General features: G+C 44.8%; 1 protein-coding gene across 1 annotated transcript in view; it reads right to left on the bottom strand.

The window, feature by feature from the left end:
• Positions 1-7,528, bottom strand: part of SPPL3 (signal peptide peptidase like 3) — a 207,869-nt gene extending 200,341 nt beyond the window's left edge. The window contains exon 1 of the mRNA XM_069215057.1: positions 7,191-7,528. Within this exon, the coding sequence (XP_069071158.1) occupies positions 7,191-7,225 (35 nt within the window). The 5' untranslated portion in view covers positions 7,226-7,528. The remainder of the gene's footprint in view (positions 1-7,190) is intronic.
• Positions 7,529-14,951: the final 7,423 nt, after the last annotated feature.

A 14,951-nucleotide genomic window follows, 5' to 3' on the forward strand; every position in this document is an offset into this window, starting at 1 on the left:
TTAGTAGTTCGATCTTGTTAGGTGAGCATGTGCCAAACAAAAAAAAACACACCCACAGCACAAAGGGGACTTGAGCATCATGTCATAAACTGAAGTAAAGCCTAACAGGCAGATAAGCACAGAGGTACGGCGCCCAAGCTTGCAGCTACAGAAACCAGAAGAGGCCCTGTTCACAGGAAGAGATTTACGATGTTTGGTAGCTGCCCCTGTGCTACTCGCACTAAACAGAGACACTGGAAGTCAAACAACTAGAATAAGCAGCACTAGCAAAGTCAATACGTCTGGACTTTGCAGTGTGCTGGGTTTAAATAATTGTAAGTATTATAAAATTCTATGCATTCATTCCACGACAGGAACATCTACACCAACAGCCAGACCTAGCACTAAGTACTCAAGTGAAATGGACTTTAGAGCAATCTGAGGAGACAGACGACAGTCACTCAAAGTTGGGAGAGTCACTCGAAGTGTGCTGACCCATACACCGTAGCCAATGGAGGCAAAACGTGAACGACAAATCAACAGCGCAATCAATGAAGAGCACAGAACAAAAGCCCCTCTCTGTGTATATGTTACCTATGATTGTTTGGGGCAAGTACAAAAGCCTGGCGAGACAGCAGCCTAAAAACAAAAACACACACCCATAGTGCTAGACAGCATGAAAACCGAACAGCCTAGGAAATTAGTTTAACCCAAATTAAGAGGTTAGAATTCCTGTGAATTTGGGTATTCTGTAAGGACCATGCTTGTGAATTAACAAATGTTACAATGGCCAATCTCTAAATGTTCAGGTCACTCAATAACGCAATCGTTTGTAATGAGAATCATCCTCCATCGTATTGGTGTTGTCGGATTTGCTCTTGCCTTGTAGGCACTTTCTAAGCATCTCGGCTCGCTTCCAAGACAGGCAGGTTTTCCCCTCTGCTCTAGAGGGACCTTGGGTACACAAATTGTGAGGTTCTGCACTTTCAACCGAGCTGTAAATAGCAAGGGAAAAAGCGGTCACACAAAATGTTGTTTGGGAAGGAGATTTCGCGGCACATATTACCATGACAATAACACGAGAGACAAGTTTAGACCTAGAGCAGAAAACCACCTCTGGCCATAAGGTTCACTGTGACCACGAGAGGTTGTTTATGTGCGTCACCAGGACCTCCGGATTGGTGATGCTTTTCACCCACCAAAGCAATGGTCACAAGGAGGCGGTAAACATTGCATAAACCTTCCCAGAACTAGATCGTATTAAGCAGACTTTACCTGCGTGCCCGGGGTTCTACAGTTGTCTGGGGGGGTTAGGCGGGGATTTAAAGGGGGTGGGGAGAGAAAGAGGGGCTTCTAGTTCAGCCGGCAAAGAAATCTGACCATCGATTAAATATTAACAGGGGTGTGGGTTTTCTTTCCAATCCTAGAACTCCCCATCATCTGTGTGCAGGAGGGACACGCATATGCCCGCACAATCCTTGAAAACACACAAGTGTGGGCTAACTGGTGGAGAACGGCCCATGGCCCATTTCGTTCCAGCACTAAACTGAGCCGATTAACAAACCATTGCAGCACATGGGGTGGGAAGAGCTTGTGTACTTCAGTTAGTCAAGCAACTCCACGGCCAACCGTTTGTGCCCGAGACCATCAGTGCAACAATAGGTTCCCTTTAATGAGACGTTCCTTTCCCATTATAACACTGCAATCACTGGAAGGACACCTCCTACTACCCAGGACGAGGTGTTCCACTGCATGTATGCAAACCATCGGGTTTCTGATTGCATGGAGATACAGCACATCCTAAGTAAACGTTGTTAGCTTTCTAACTAAGGCGCCTTTGAAACAGCCTCGTAAATGTACTCTTTTGGAAGGACTGCACAATTTGATTGTGATCTTTCAGACATCACCAGGCTTACCAATGTTAACTACTAGAATTCAAGTCTGGGCGAACCATATCGGTTGACTGATAGCACCGCGCGGTCCCCTCCCACGTGGGTGCCGCCTTCAGTCCCACGCTATCTGATGCTGCAGCACACAGCGCTGCGATTCCTAGATAAGACTTCTAAACGTTGTTTAACTAACAGACCCGTTGGACTCAGCGCTCCTTGCACTCTAGACACTGTCACCTGATCGGTGTCTGATATATGGGGGAAGGCAACGCCGGCGTTAGGCAAACCGGTAAAACTGCAAACACAGTGGTCATTCCTTTCTTTAAGTTTCTTTCCAACACACAGGCAAAAAATAACCCTCGCAATCTCCTAGCTCCGGGCTGTGGCCCGAAGTGCACTTACCTAACGACATCACGCGAATCCAGACACACCGCCTAAGCACCTTTATTTAAGGATCAGCGAGGCTCCCGGGGCACTTAAAAGAAGACCACCCGCCTCCGAGTCACGCAGAACAAGCACACCCAGTACAAAGGTAACTGCCCTGTTTGTACTCATCTGGGAAAGTGGCACAAAATATCTGACGAAAGAAAAAACATATGCATTTTGTGTAGACAATTTTTTATTGTTGAAGGTCATAAAAAAATGCAGATGCACCTGTACACTCAACTACCAAAAGAAACCAGCAACTCAGATCCAAGTACAGATGGATACATCAACGCGATGCATCTCCATAAACATTGCCCACGCACTTACAGCAGGAGTCAATGGGCTAAGAGGTGCTTTGTAAGGAGCAACATATATATCAGTGAAAAGACACTGAACCTGTTTAGATGTTTCGTTTGGCTCACAACACGGTAATTCAGATATATGTAAATGTTCTTCCCCAAAACTTCATAGTTTCAAAAGTGTTAAGAATTTTTCTTTCAGTAGTTTACAGGTCTTAAGGTCTGGAGTTTTGCAGCAGTGAGGTGTTAAGTAAGCAGCAGTTATCTAAGTGAAAGAAGATATATTTAAATGGAGGTGCAACTTAAACTAAAGTGTTCTCGTTTGACAATGAGATAAAACCAGCCTCTGAACACTGGTAGATCACCCTGCACAAGAATTCCATTTGGTAAATAGACTGTGGGGATGTGGAATTCCTATAACCCAAAGCCCAGGGCACAACGACACCCGTCATCTTTATTTTGGCCTTGGGACAAGCAGGCCCAAGTCCCTGCAGCACAACCCCTTTGGTTGCCAGTTTACAGTGCCACATTATGGAGCAGGGAATTCTATGCAGTTGAGGTAATAACTTGTTTCCATATGTTGATGCTGGTCCCGCTTGTATTTATGGTTCACTAATGCAAAGCCTTTATTATTAGGACAAGGACAGTGCTTAATTTGTAAATATTAACACACCAGCGCCCAAAGCCCTCCTCTTAAACATGCGGCTGCAATTAAATGTGCAAACAGGGAATACTGAAGCAGTGTAATGCTGAAGCCATCTCGGGCATCTTCAATCAATTTAAAGCCACTTCCTGCCCCTTCAGCTCACTCCTGCGTCTTTCTGCTTTCTCCCATTGTGAAGCTTTTTTGTTGGTCTCTTCCTCCGTCTTTCCTACATGTGTCTTTTGCTCGCAGTAAATGTTTGAGACAGAAAAATAAGTGCAGTCTCAAAAATTATGCACTGGAGAGCGCTCTAAATACACGTTGTAAGCTCAGACTGCAGTACTGAGAGTGGTTGCAGTCATAAAAAAAAAAAAAAAAAAAAAAAAAGAAAGAAAAAGTGCACACACGTATGCGAAGTTTAACAACATGGAGCGACGTGTAATGCTCCCAGGACGTTCTCTGATTAGATGCAAATATTTGCAGACGCTTGAATTGAAGATTGACAATTTTTTTGCTTTCAAAATAAATTGTCTGCAAAAAAATGCAACTAGGAAAATAAACATTTTGCTAAATTACTTTCAAATGTGAGGTACCATTTCTTTGAAGTATCATTCAGAGAAATGTTTTGATGCATGGTAGTATTACTAAAGAATATTCATAACAGAAAACCAGTAAAAAACAATTTTAACATGGATTATGAGAAACTTGAATATAAACAAGCACCGGCAAAGCAAATTGGACCGACATTGGTAGTAAGTCTTTTGGTTTTGTCAATGTGTTATTTTGACATGGCTTTTGTAAAACTTTATTGATGTGGTAGCTGCTGGACCCTGACCATTGGCAAAAAGTATGAATATTTTTGGTCTCAAAAAGCACACAATGCGTTGGTGGTTTGCCGCACCAAACAAAACTACTTTGTGTGCAGATATGCTCTTTGTGAAAGAGCAGATTGCTATTACTCACAGAGAAGCCAGCCAACAGACTGATAGAGAGACGGATAGAGAGAAAGATAGAATTTTTTAATAAAATAAACTGGTTTGGTAAATGCCAAACCTAATTAGAGGGCCAATTGTTAAAGAAAGTCACAAAAGTGCACCCAGGGCATATGTTTTTACACTAGTGCAGATTTACATATTTCATGAATTCACAAAAGTAAACCAGGAAATCGTACTCCTAGAAAATATTGTGATTTGCATGTGCAAATATGCTCATGTGAAAATATGTTGTGTTTACAAGTTCATGAGTGTTTTCAAGTTAACTTTCCCTTCAACCACCAACCCCCCCCCCCCCCCCCCCCCCCACCAAGCCCTGGAAGACATTTTATTTATGCCCTTGTCAGCAGTTAATTTCCAACCTTTACCAGTATGGGAAAAAGATTGGGGACGAGCTTGTGGAAATCCATACAACATGCAAGTTAACTGGAACCTTTGCTTACCACTGCCCATAGCCCCAGTATATGTAGATCTGCAGAAAGATGGCGAAATAAGGAAGTTGCTAGTATTCAAGCCCTACTATAGTATTAGTCCCGGCATAATCAGGGAGCCTATTATCAGAGCGCTTATATAATGAGATTGCTGCCATAATGTGACACATTCTACATAGCACCAAATGGACATGTAGAATTTTTTTTTTTTTTTTTTTTAAACAGGACAAGCAGATTTATGAACGAATATATCCTATGGAAAAGTAGATATGTTATTAAATTTCACATCCCTGAACAGGTGATAAATTTTATTCTTATATTAATACAATTCTGTAACGTGAAAACAAACATACCTACAGGCTTCATAAAAATAAAAGCAGACACAATGATAATTGCTTTTACAAAGAACTTAATACTTAGCACCACTTAGGTGTTTTGTTAGTTCAAACAAGACCCAAAAGGAGCAGCAAATATCGCTTTACATACGCATAACAAACAAAACCCGCACTTTATAACAGGCCAATAGAAAGATCAAGCTATAGTTTAACACCTATGAACAGTTAGTATTGGCCCCCAGAATAAGAGTTTAGTGCCATGCAGCTGGCAAATAAAAGCATCTAAAAATATAATATTCAATGTGTGGAACTTGTGGAAAAATAACTGCTTTTATTTAGGTCTGTCTCTACAGTTTAAGCGGTAGCGACCTACTTATTTCCCTGAAGAAGAAAATGTATGTATGTAGAGACCAATGGATAAAGAAGTCTGTCCACAGCAACACATCCTTCAGGAGGGGCCTCTTTATCCACTGGTCGATTTAACTATCATTCACTTTTAGCTTCTGCCCATGCCAGCATAAAGCAACTGCAATGGGCCACTCACTTCAGCCACTGGCTCTCTTCAATACGAGTAATGGCATCTGTTTGTACACAAATGCACACTCACCTAACAAGTAATTCCCTTCGGAGCTGGGCTAACTAAACTTTGGTTTAACACCAAGTACATCACTGAGCTAATTGGTATCACTTGGCAACTGTTTCCTATGTAGATGCAGGTGGAGAGCTGAATCTAGCAAAATCCCAAGAACTCTGAATGGTAGGATAAAATGTAGTGCGACCCTATGCAAGACATGCTTTCTATACATATGTGAACAGAAAAAGCGGGTATTCAACTGTAAAATAAATTCTCTTGTGGGCACTATGAAATACGTTAGCCATCCATATTAACTGCATGAATGCAGTTAAGCAAGCATCAAATGGTAATCCTTCAATTGACCTGAAAGTAATTATACGTGCTAGTGGAGCTAGAAGCCCATGGATAAGATCCCCTAGTGGCCCATGCTAGGCCACACGGAATACTTGATGAACCAATGGCTCACCTTATGGTGCACCACTGCAGACATCGAATTGCATGTGCCGACCAGATGCCAACAAATGTTTAAAAAGAAAGAGAATCCATCAAACAACATGCCCTGAAATCACGTCAAGATTCTCGTGGTCGTAGTGAGAATCCTGCAACGGTTGGAGACACAAAACTGCCAGAAGACCGGGACATTGACACGTCCGTGGAAAGCACCAAAAGAGGATCTAACATGAGATGGGTGTGGAGATTGTAAAGAAGTGAGGTGTTTAACAATTTCCGGGATTGGAAAAGTGCAATTAATGTAAGAATGATGTAGCTCAGGCATTACTGGCCAGCCTTCAATCGTTGACTACTGTTACTAGCTGTGCTCTGATAGCTAGGACTCAAAGAACCACTATGTTTAATATTCTAAGAAGTAGAACCTGGTAAAGAGTTGCTTTCAGATTTTCAGTCAAATTATCCATTTGGTTAGACACCCTTTGAGGGGTTATTTTCCAGGCTGTTCTTGCTCTCCTGCAAGTGGCACAGCACACCGCACGATTGAGTCCTCTCGAGCCCATAAGATGCTGCCGGTACACTTGAAATGGCAAAAGTGATCACTACCACACAGGTTCCTGGCATACCAGAGCCAGCCCTATGCACTTGAAAGGCCCGTTTCCACAGGTCCACATGCGCCTGCCATACTTGGATTACCCTTTCTCGGAGGCCGACATGGAGTAGACGTGCACTTTTGTACTCTAACCCACTTGCATTTGGCCTTTCCGTACACACAGGCCCACCTTCACATGCCATGCCCCAGTCCTCAGTGGCACTCCAGCATTTGGCATGCTGAAGCATTCAAACCTTCACCTGCGCTTGAACAGCCCTTGGACCGGAGGGGGAGTCCAATGAGCTAGATGCCCCCCAAAATACGCAGGATCACCAAGATGCCACAGGCCCACCTTTACTTTGCATGCTCAAGGCTCAGGTGCACCTTGCATTATCAGTTTACTGCAAGTAACTGCGGATTTAGTATAAGCAACGTAAACAGAGGCTCAATGGAGCTACCTGACCAGATCCAGCCTCATAGGCCCCTGACAGCATCCCCTCTGTGCAAGTTGGTCACTGTGCACCTTGCATAACTGGCCCTTGGCAGCGCTCAGCCCACCACCTCCACTCTCCGGAGCACTTACCAGGAGTAGTTCTGCTCGGCCATAGCGGCTGCCATGAGTGCTGCCCCTCCGCGGGCCGCGGCTCGCTGCGCTTCGGCCTGTCACTGGTGGAGCTGCAGCTCGGGTCCAAACATGGCGGCTTCGAGGAGAACAACAAGAGGCTGCGGGGCCCGGTCTGCGGGCAGGCAGAGCACGATGAGACTCACTCCAGCGCCGCTCTGCTCCACACTGGGGCCATGCCGTCCAGGATCTGCGGGAGGCCAGCCGGGTAGGGGAAGTCGGGGCGCGCGGTCGGGTAGCTCGGCTTTAGCTCTCCCTAACCGAGGCCGCGCGTTGTTTCTCCTCTGTGAGCGCGCGACGGGAGGTTTACTTGCGCATCCCGAACTGCGCATGTGGGCGGGTCCGTGTCTGCGCGCGGGTGCCATCTTTGAATTGGGCAAAATGGCTTTGATTATCCCGTTTTCCCAACCTCTTGAGGGACTAATACTAGGGGCAGTGACGTCTTGCCCAATACCAAAATGGCTCTGGAGGTGGCCCCGCCCATATGCGCTTAGACTCTTTTGGTGTGAAAGAAAAGAGACCCCGACTCGCGGCGGCGCGCTATCGGCCGGGTACGCGCCCCTTGCAGAGAATTTGGGGGTGGGGCTACAGGCGCGCGCCCGGTCGATTATCAAACTGGTCGGCCGCGCGCATTTTTCGTTTGGTTCCAGACGTTCTCCAGACTTTGCTATATTTTGTTTTGTATTTCGTATCGAAACAAAATAATCTGAGTAAACCGCAATGAGGAGGCCGGTATGGTTAGCTTCGTCCATTGCATATACGGGGAGAGGACCGCAAAATATTATAACACAAAGGTAAACCCAGTGCCTGAAGTGGTGTGATGTGAAAACACTGCCCCACTCTACATCATCTAGGGTTGCACCTGGCCAGCTTTGTACCGGCTTGACCGGTATTTTAATGTCTCTACTGGGAAAAAATACACTGATGCTGCAACAATGTTAAGGGTGGGTGTGCTGCCAACAGTGTTACCTCCCTGAACTCATAGGGAGTCTGAAAAATTCAAGCGTCACGCAATGAACAATTATAGAAAATGAGTAATGCCCAATGAGCAGGAGCGTGGTAAGAGTGGCATGTACCCAATGTTTGGAGCACACATTTGGAAATAAATTACTAAAGCATTGCATTGTTGCCCGTCGTCATGTGCAACGGCTCATTTTCCATTTAAATAGCCACAAACTTGGCTTTCAGATACAGTTTTACTGACACAGCTGTACAGCACTCAAGCGATAGTGTGTGGAAATCGATTCTAAATATTTAGCAATTCCACAATCACCAAGTGTCTTGATTTGTTTTGACCACATTAAAATATTTGTTTTCATTAGACTTCAGAACTCCAAAAAATGTGGTTAATTTGTGATTTCCTAATTGCTGATATATTTTGATGGGATTCTACAGGTATTTTACATATATTTAAATGTTGTGTATTAAGAAAAAGCTGACAGCCTCTACTTTCAGGCTTCCTTCAGTGGCTTAACATAAGCCACCGCTACCCCTGTGGTGCGGGCGCAATCTACAGAGGGGCTCCCTCATCGAAATTGGTAGGTATTGAGCTGGAGAGGGGACCTCCTTCATGTACTTTGCAGGGGTGCCTCCTCACGTTTCCTAACACCACTAAATCCCTGTACACCAGCAACTTTGTCAGATAGTTCACTTTACAAAATCCTCTAACATTACAGTCAGAGAAAGAAAAGTAGACACTAATCAGAAGACATATCCAGACATTTGACCCCTGTCTTTCAACACACAGAAAATGTGCCAAGATAAAAGCAAAATGTAAAGGCATCCTTATTTCTTATTCTTCAGCATGGTTATTTTAGGGGTGCTGCAGCACCCTCCACCAGGTGCGCAATGCCCACTGGGTCGAAAGGGCTTTAGCCACCAGCCCCCATAAGGGTCCGTGCGCTGGACTGGCTGGGCTGGAGCTGAGGGCCTCTAGGCCTCGTAATGACATTTACAAACTTTATAAAACTCTCTTTGTTTCTAAGTCTGTGAATACCTCTGCTCAGCTCTGTAAACCTAATCTTTTCAGCTCAGCGTTAACAAGCAGGGAAGTGCTGTATTTAAACTGAGTGGGGTGCAGGTGTGAAATCACAGCAGGGATGTATTTGCTGTTATAGCATCCTTCCTCATTTACAAATAAGCAATAGGTGTACCCAGCAACAATTCCATGAAAAGAAAGGATCAAAGGCAATTGAAATATAGAGCAAGGGATCTGTCAAGAAGATGTCGCCCGTTGCTCTTGAACATACATTCGAATATGGGTTTTTGTTTTTTTGACATGTAAGAGCAATTATATTGTGCAGCGCGATTTTAAAAAAAATATTGAGCAAAAGAAACATTACATTCTCACATCTGGTAAAAACTAAACTATCATTCATTCTATTTCATGCATATGATATTCAGTTTTAAGTAGATGGGCAAATGTGCCACTACTGACACCCTTGCAGACTTATGTGAAACTGCAGCAGTTTTGAATTCCAGCAGGTTTATCGTTTCCATTTTATCAGCCTAAGAAGGATGAAAGTCTGTCACTGAGTTGATATCTGTACACTTGCCATTTACTGTCCTAAGAAACAGATCAATCTGTTGTAAGAAGCACTTCCTGCGCTAAAGAATTATATAGTCGTTAAATGAAAAAAAAAAAAGTTTCATCAAATGTATGGCTCAAATGGCCACTTACTAAAACACCTAAAAAGTCTCTAAAGTACCTAAGGTGCGTTCATATAAAAAACAATTCATAGCACTGGAAAAGAATAATGCACAATTGGGTTGGGGAGTAATTGTAGGCAGTCAGAATTAGCGATTTAGGAGGAGTGTTTTTTCATTAAAGCACACTTCAACAGATGTATTTCAGTATGCTTGCAAAATATTTTTAAAATGTTGAAGTCTATACCAATTGCATCCTTTGACACCTCTTGAACACTTTGTGTTTCCTGAATGATAGTGATCAAGTGCAATTATGTAGCGCACAGTAAAGTTTACTCCTTTCTGAGTATGAATCCTTTCCATGTTTGTCTAGTAAAGTGCGTGTGCATGCCAGATTGGGGTCGATTCACAAAGATAATAGTAAATCTACCCTCATAGGTTTACATCTACATCCAAGTGTAGAGATACTACTTTCTGAAATACACAAATTCCACATGGAATCCACATGGCAAGGTACACCTGGCACAGCTTTTCATAACGGGGTACTTGGAAAGACATGTAATTTCCAATTTTAGATCCTGTTTTCTCTATATACAAATTTCCATGATGGAGAACTTAACACAGAAGGAATGGAATCCCCTGTGCAAATGCATTTGTTCTTTCTCCATGGAAAAAACATTTTATCCATGGACAAATCCACTGCTTTACCTTCCACCTACCACCATATTTGGGAGTGATCCATTTCCCTTCCCACCCTGGAAAGGGATTTACGTCAGCCATTGGTTGGGGTTAAAAATCTAACCCTTTCTAGGCTTTAAAGGGAAATGTGAGAGGTTTGTGAATGCTCACAAACCAGGCTAACCATGCCCTGGAATGTCCAAAAACGCCCTATGGCCCACCCTTGAGTGGGATTTACGGGTGCTATGATCTCCACATTAATGGAGGAGATCTCTGCATCCATAAAAGAGCTTAAGACTGCGAGAAATCTCTTTGTGGAATTGGCTGTAAACTTACATAAAAAAAAAAAATCACTGTGTTGCTTCTTTGGTGGGCCGTGTTATTCATACATGTGTACTTGCTGTAGGAAAGTACCATCTTTTTGGCATGGTTATCCCCCCTTTTTGCCTGATGTCAGTATGTTTTGACTGTGTTCACTGGGAACCTGCCAACCCGGACCCCAGTGACTGTGCTCTCACCATCTAAATTTGGTTGCTTGGGACTTCACACACCCCACATTTGGCATACTGGTGTCCCCATAGAAGTCCCTAGTATATGGTACCTAGGTTCCCAGGGCATTTAGGCACAGGTGTTCCCTATGGGCTGCAGTATGTATTGTGCCACCCATGGGAGCCCATGTAAAATGTGTCTGCAGGCTTGCCATTGTAGCCTGTGTGAAAAGGTGCATGCACCCTTTCACTACAGGTCACTGCACCAGGTCAATGTAAGTCACCCCCGTGGCAGGCCCTCCTAGCCCAGAGGGCAGGGTGCAAGTGCCTGTGTGTGAGGGCACCCCTGCATGAGCAGAGGTGGCTCTAGTAACTCCAGCTCCATTTTCCTGGACTTAAGTGCGTGGAAGCCATTTAACCGTGTACTGGACACAGGTCACTACCTATGTCCAGCTACATAATGGTAACTCTGAACCTGGGCATGTTTGGTATCAAACATGTTGGAATCATACCCCAATACTGTTGCTGGTATTGGTGTATGATTCCATGCACTCTGGGGGCTCCTTAGAGGACCCCCAGCTTTGCTCCTACCAGTTTGCAGGATTTTACCTGGCAGCCCAAGCTGCTGCCATCCTACAGACAGGTTTCTGCCCTCCTGCTGCTTGACCAGCTCATGCCCAGGAAGGCAGAACAAAGGATTTCCTTTGGGAGAGGGAGGCAACACCCTCTCCGTTTGGAAGTAGGTGTTACATGGCTTGGGAGGGGTAGCTTCCCCAAGCCACTGGTATGCTTTGAAGGGCACATTTGGTGCCCTCCTTGCATAAACTGGTTTGCACCAGTCCAGGGATCCCCGGTCTCTGCTCTGGCACGAAACTGGACAATGGTAAGGAGAGTAACCACTCCCCTGTCCATCACCCCCCTAGGGGTGGTGCCTGGAGCTCATCCAGGTGGCCACTTGATTCTGCCATCTTGAATCCAAGATGGGCAGAGGCCTCTGGGAGCATCTGAGTGGCCAGGGCAGGCAGGTGACATCACAGCCCCTTCCTGATAGGTGTTCACCCAACTAGGTGACCAATTCCCCTTCCTGGGCTACTTAGGCTCTCCCTTTTGGGTGGGTCATTAGATTCGACGTGCAAGATTCCAGCAGGACTCCTCCTCATTGCTTACTTCACCTTCTGGCCACTGGAACTGCAACTGGACCCTCCAAAAAATAACAATCTGCAACTACAGCTACGACTCTGCTGTGCAACATTATTTCTCCAGCTCCTTCCAGCAACTGTAACATTTCCCCAGCTGTGCATCCTCTGAGGGCGACGTGTCTTCAGTCTGCACAAGAAGCAAGAAGGAATCTCCCTTGGAGTGAAGGAGTCACTCCCCTGCATCTGTAGGCACCAACTGCAACGACGACCAGCTGCATGGATCTCCTGTCCTCCAGAGCTGCATGGATCCTGCATTACGGGTGGTGGTCCGGAGTAGTCCCCTTGGTCCTCTCTACCGGCTGTCCAACTTGAGAGACGGTAAGACCTTGCCTCTCTGTGCAGGAGAATACCCTCATGCACCGCGTCTCTTGCAGCTATCAAGGCTTTTTGGCATCTCTGCAAGGGATCTTCAGGCTTCTTGTAGCTCCAGCACCCAGCACTCTGCCCTGTGGCGCACAGCCCTCTGAGTGCTTTTCCGGCGACCTGGGACTCCTTTCTATGTGTGCTGTGTGGGCCCTAGGACCTTCAGTACTTGCTATTGTTTTCACTGTTTTCAATTGCGTTTTATGCTAATCACTGACTCCTAATTTGTACATAATAATGTGTTTGCTATCCTCCAGTTGGGGTATTGCCTATACAGTATTTTGGTATTTGTGTTACCATAATAAAGTACCTTTATTTTTGTAACACTGTGTGGTTCTTTCATGTGTGTAAGTGCTGTGTGACTGCAGTGGTACTGCATAAGCTTTGCATGTCTCCTGGATAAGTCTTGGCTGCTCATCTACAGCTACTACTTGAGAGCCCTGGCTTCCTAGACACTGACTACACCTCACTAATAGGGGATACCTGGACCTGGTATACGGTGATAACACCATAGGTGCTCACCATATACTAGTCCGGCTTCCTACACTTGCCTTTTTAAATCTGTTGTTGTGAAGCTACTCAATGAACATACATTTCTTGCAGTGGTAATGTCTTTCTGCAGTACTGCACGATTCATGTTTTTTGGATGATAACCAAACATAAGGTTTTTTTACTGAAACACACCCACAACGTGGGTAAGTGTTCAATTTGTGTAACATGTTTCCTGAAATACATGAGGCAATCTTACCATTGTATTTGAGCTATGTAGATCATATGTCCTTGTGGATGGAGGAGGCATCATGGCAGCAAGGGGGGTTTTCTGGCTGCCGCAGCAGTGCAGAATGAACTGCTCAAAGCAGTGATTGTCCTTGCAGCTCCTCCGCCCTTTGAAATTGCAGTGTCTTTTTCACAATTTTTTCCCTTCGAGCACACAAGGAAAGAATGGGCTTAGCGTTTGGTACCTCTAGACCAAGGGTCTCCAACAGGTTGATCTCTGGTTACTAGTAGCTTGTTGGCTGTTTTGGAGTAGCTTGCGTGTCAGTGCAGTTCATGAGTATGTATCTACTCTCCCTCTCATGATGCACCTTAAAAAACCTGCACCTGGGTATGTGAGGCTTCCAAAAGGTACAGTGCATGGGCAGCATGCAACACAACCTCTTCTAAAAGGTAAGAAGCCTGAAAACAAACAAATGCTTCCCAGCAGAATCTTTGCTGTCTTGTTTCTATGTTGTCTTTGCCTCTTTTTCATTCTTTCTTCCTCTCTTTATCTCTTCCCTCCTTTCTGTTCCTTTTTTCTATTATTTGTCTCTATTTTCTTTTTCATTAATTCCCTTTCTTTCTTTCTATTTTTTTACCCCTCTTGTGGTATTAGTGCCTTGTGCCAGTTTCATCAGGACTGAGTACACTGAAAGGGCAGATGTTAGATTGCGTGTTCTTTACTTACCCTTATCTAATCCATATTAGGGTGTAGCTCAGAATGCTTTTCATTGATCAGAAGTAGCTCTCATTGCAGAAAAGGTTGGAGGCTTTTATTCTACACTGCCCCACCACTTGGCTGCAGGCACCAGGCCCTGGAATGGCGTCATGTGATGTACAGGTGACACCTCAACATAAACCTGCCTCATGAACCCAAATCTCAACTGTATTGTGGGGCCATGCATCCCCTGCATCTTTGCCAGCGCCACCTGCTATTGCACGTGCAGTAGCTAAGTATTTAGTGCCTGTTTGGACATGATATGGCAGCATCTTAGCGGACTGTGTACCAGTGCTTGATTGAGCTGGTGGTTGCCGGTGCGGCCCACCAGCACTTATTTCTGGGCACCGGCACTTATTTTTTCCTCATTAACCATTGAACCAGAGTATGAGAATGACAAATACAAAAAGGGGAAATAAAAAGGAAGAAAAAAGTGACATAGGGAGAAAGCAGGGGAGAAAAGGAACGTGCAGTAGATAGTTTGAGGAGCAGGGAGTGTCCGATGATGGATTAAAGTTGCATGAGGGGGAATCAAGACCCCGAAGCCTTGGTATTCAGTACCACATCCCTCTTCAGCACAGGCAGCATCTTCTGAGCAAAAGTTTGGGCCCCAACACGTATTATTTTACAGTGCTGTGTACCATCTTTTGTGGGGTCCTTGTGCCAAATTATTTGTTGACACCAAATTTCCATCGTCTTCATTTTATTGTCTTCTTTGTGCAGTTTGTTTTTGGTGCTTCTGTAACTGTGCCTGAGACATTGCTGAGTCTTTATGGAGCTGATTATGTGGCCCAAATGGTTGCTTGTTGCTGGAGTACAGGCCCCTTGGCTGCCTTATAAATTAGGGACTCCATTGACTTCCCTGTCTTTTACA

Source organism: Pleurodeles waltl, chromosome 11 (genome assembly GCF_031143425.1).
Source record: "Pleurodeles waltl isolate 20211129_DDA chromosome 11, aPleWal1.hap1.20221129, whole genome shotgun sequence".
Lineage (NCBI taxonomy): Eukaryota > Metazoa > Chordata > Amphibia > Caudata > Salamandridae > Pleurodeles > Pleurodeles waltl.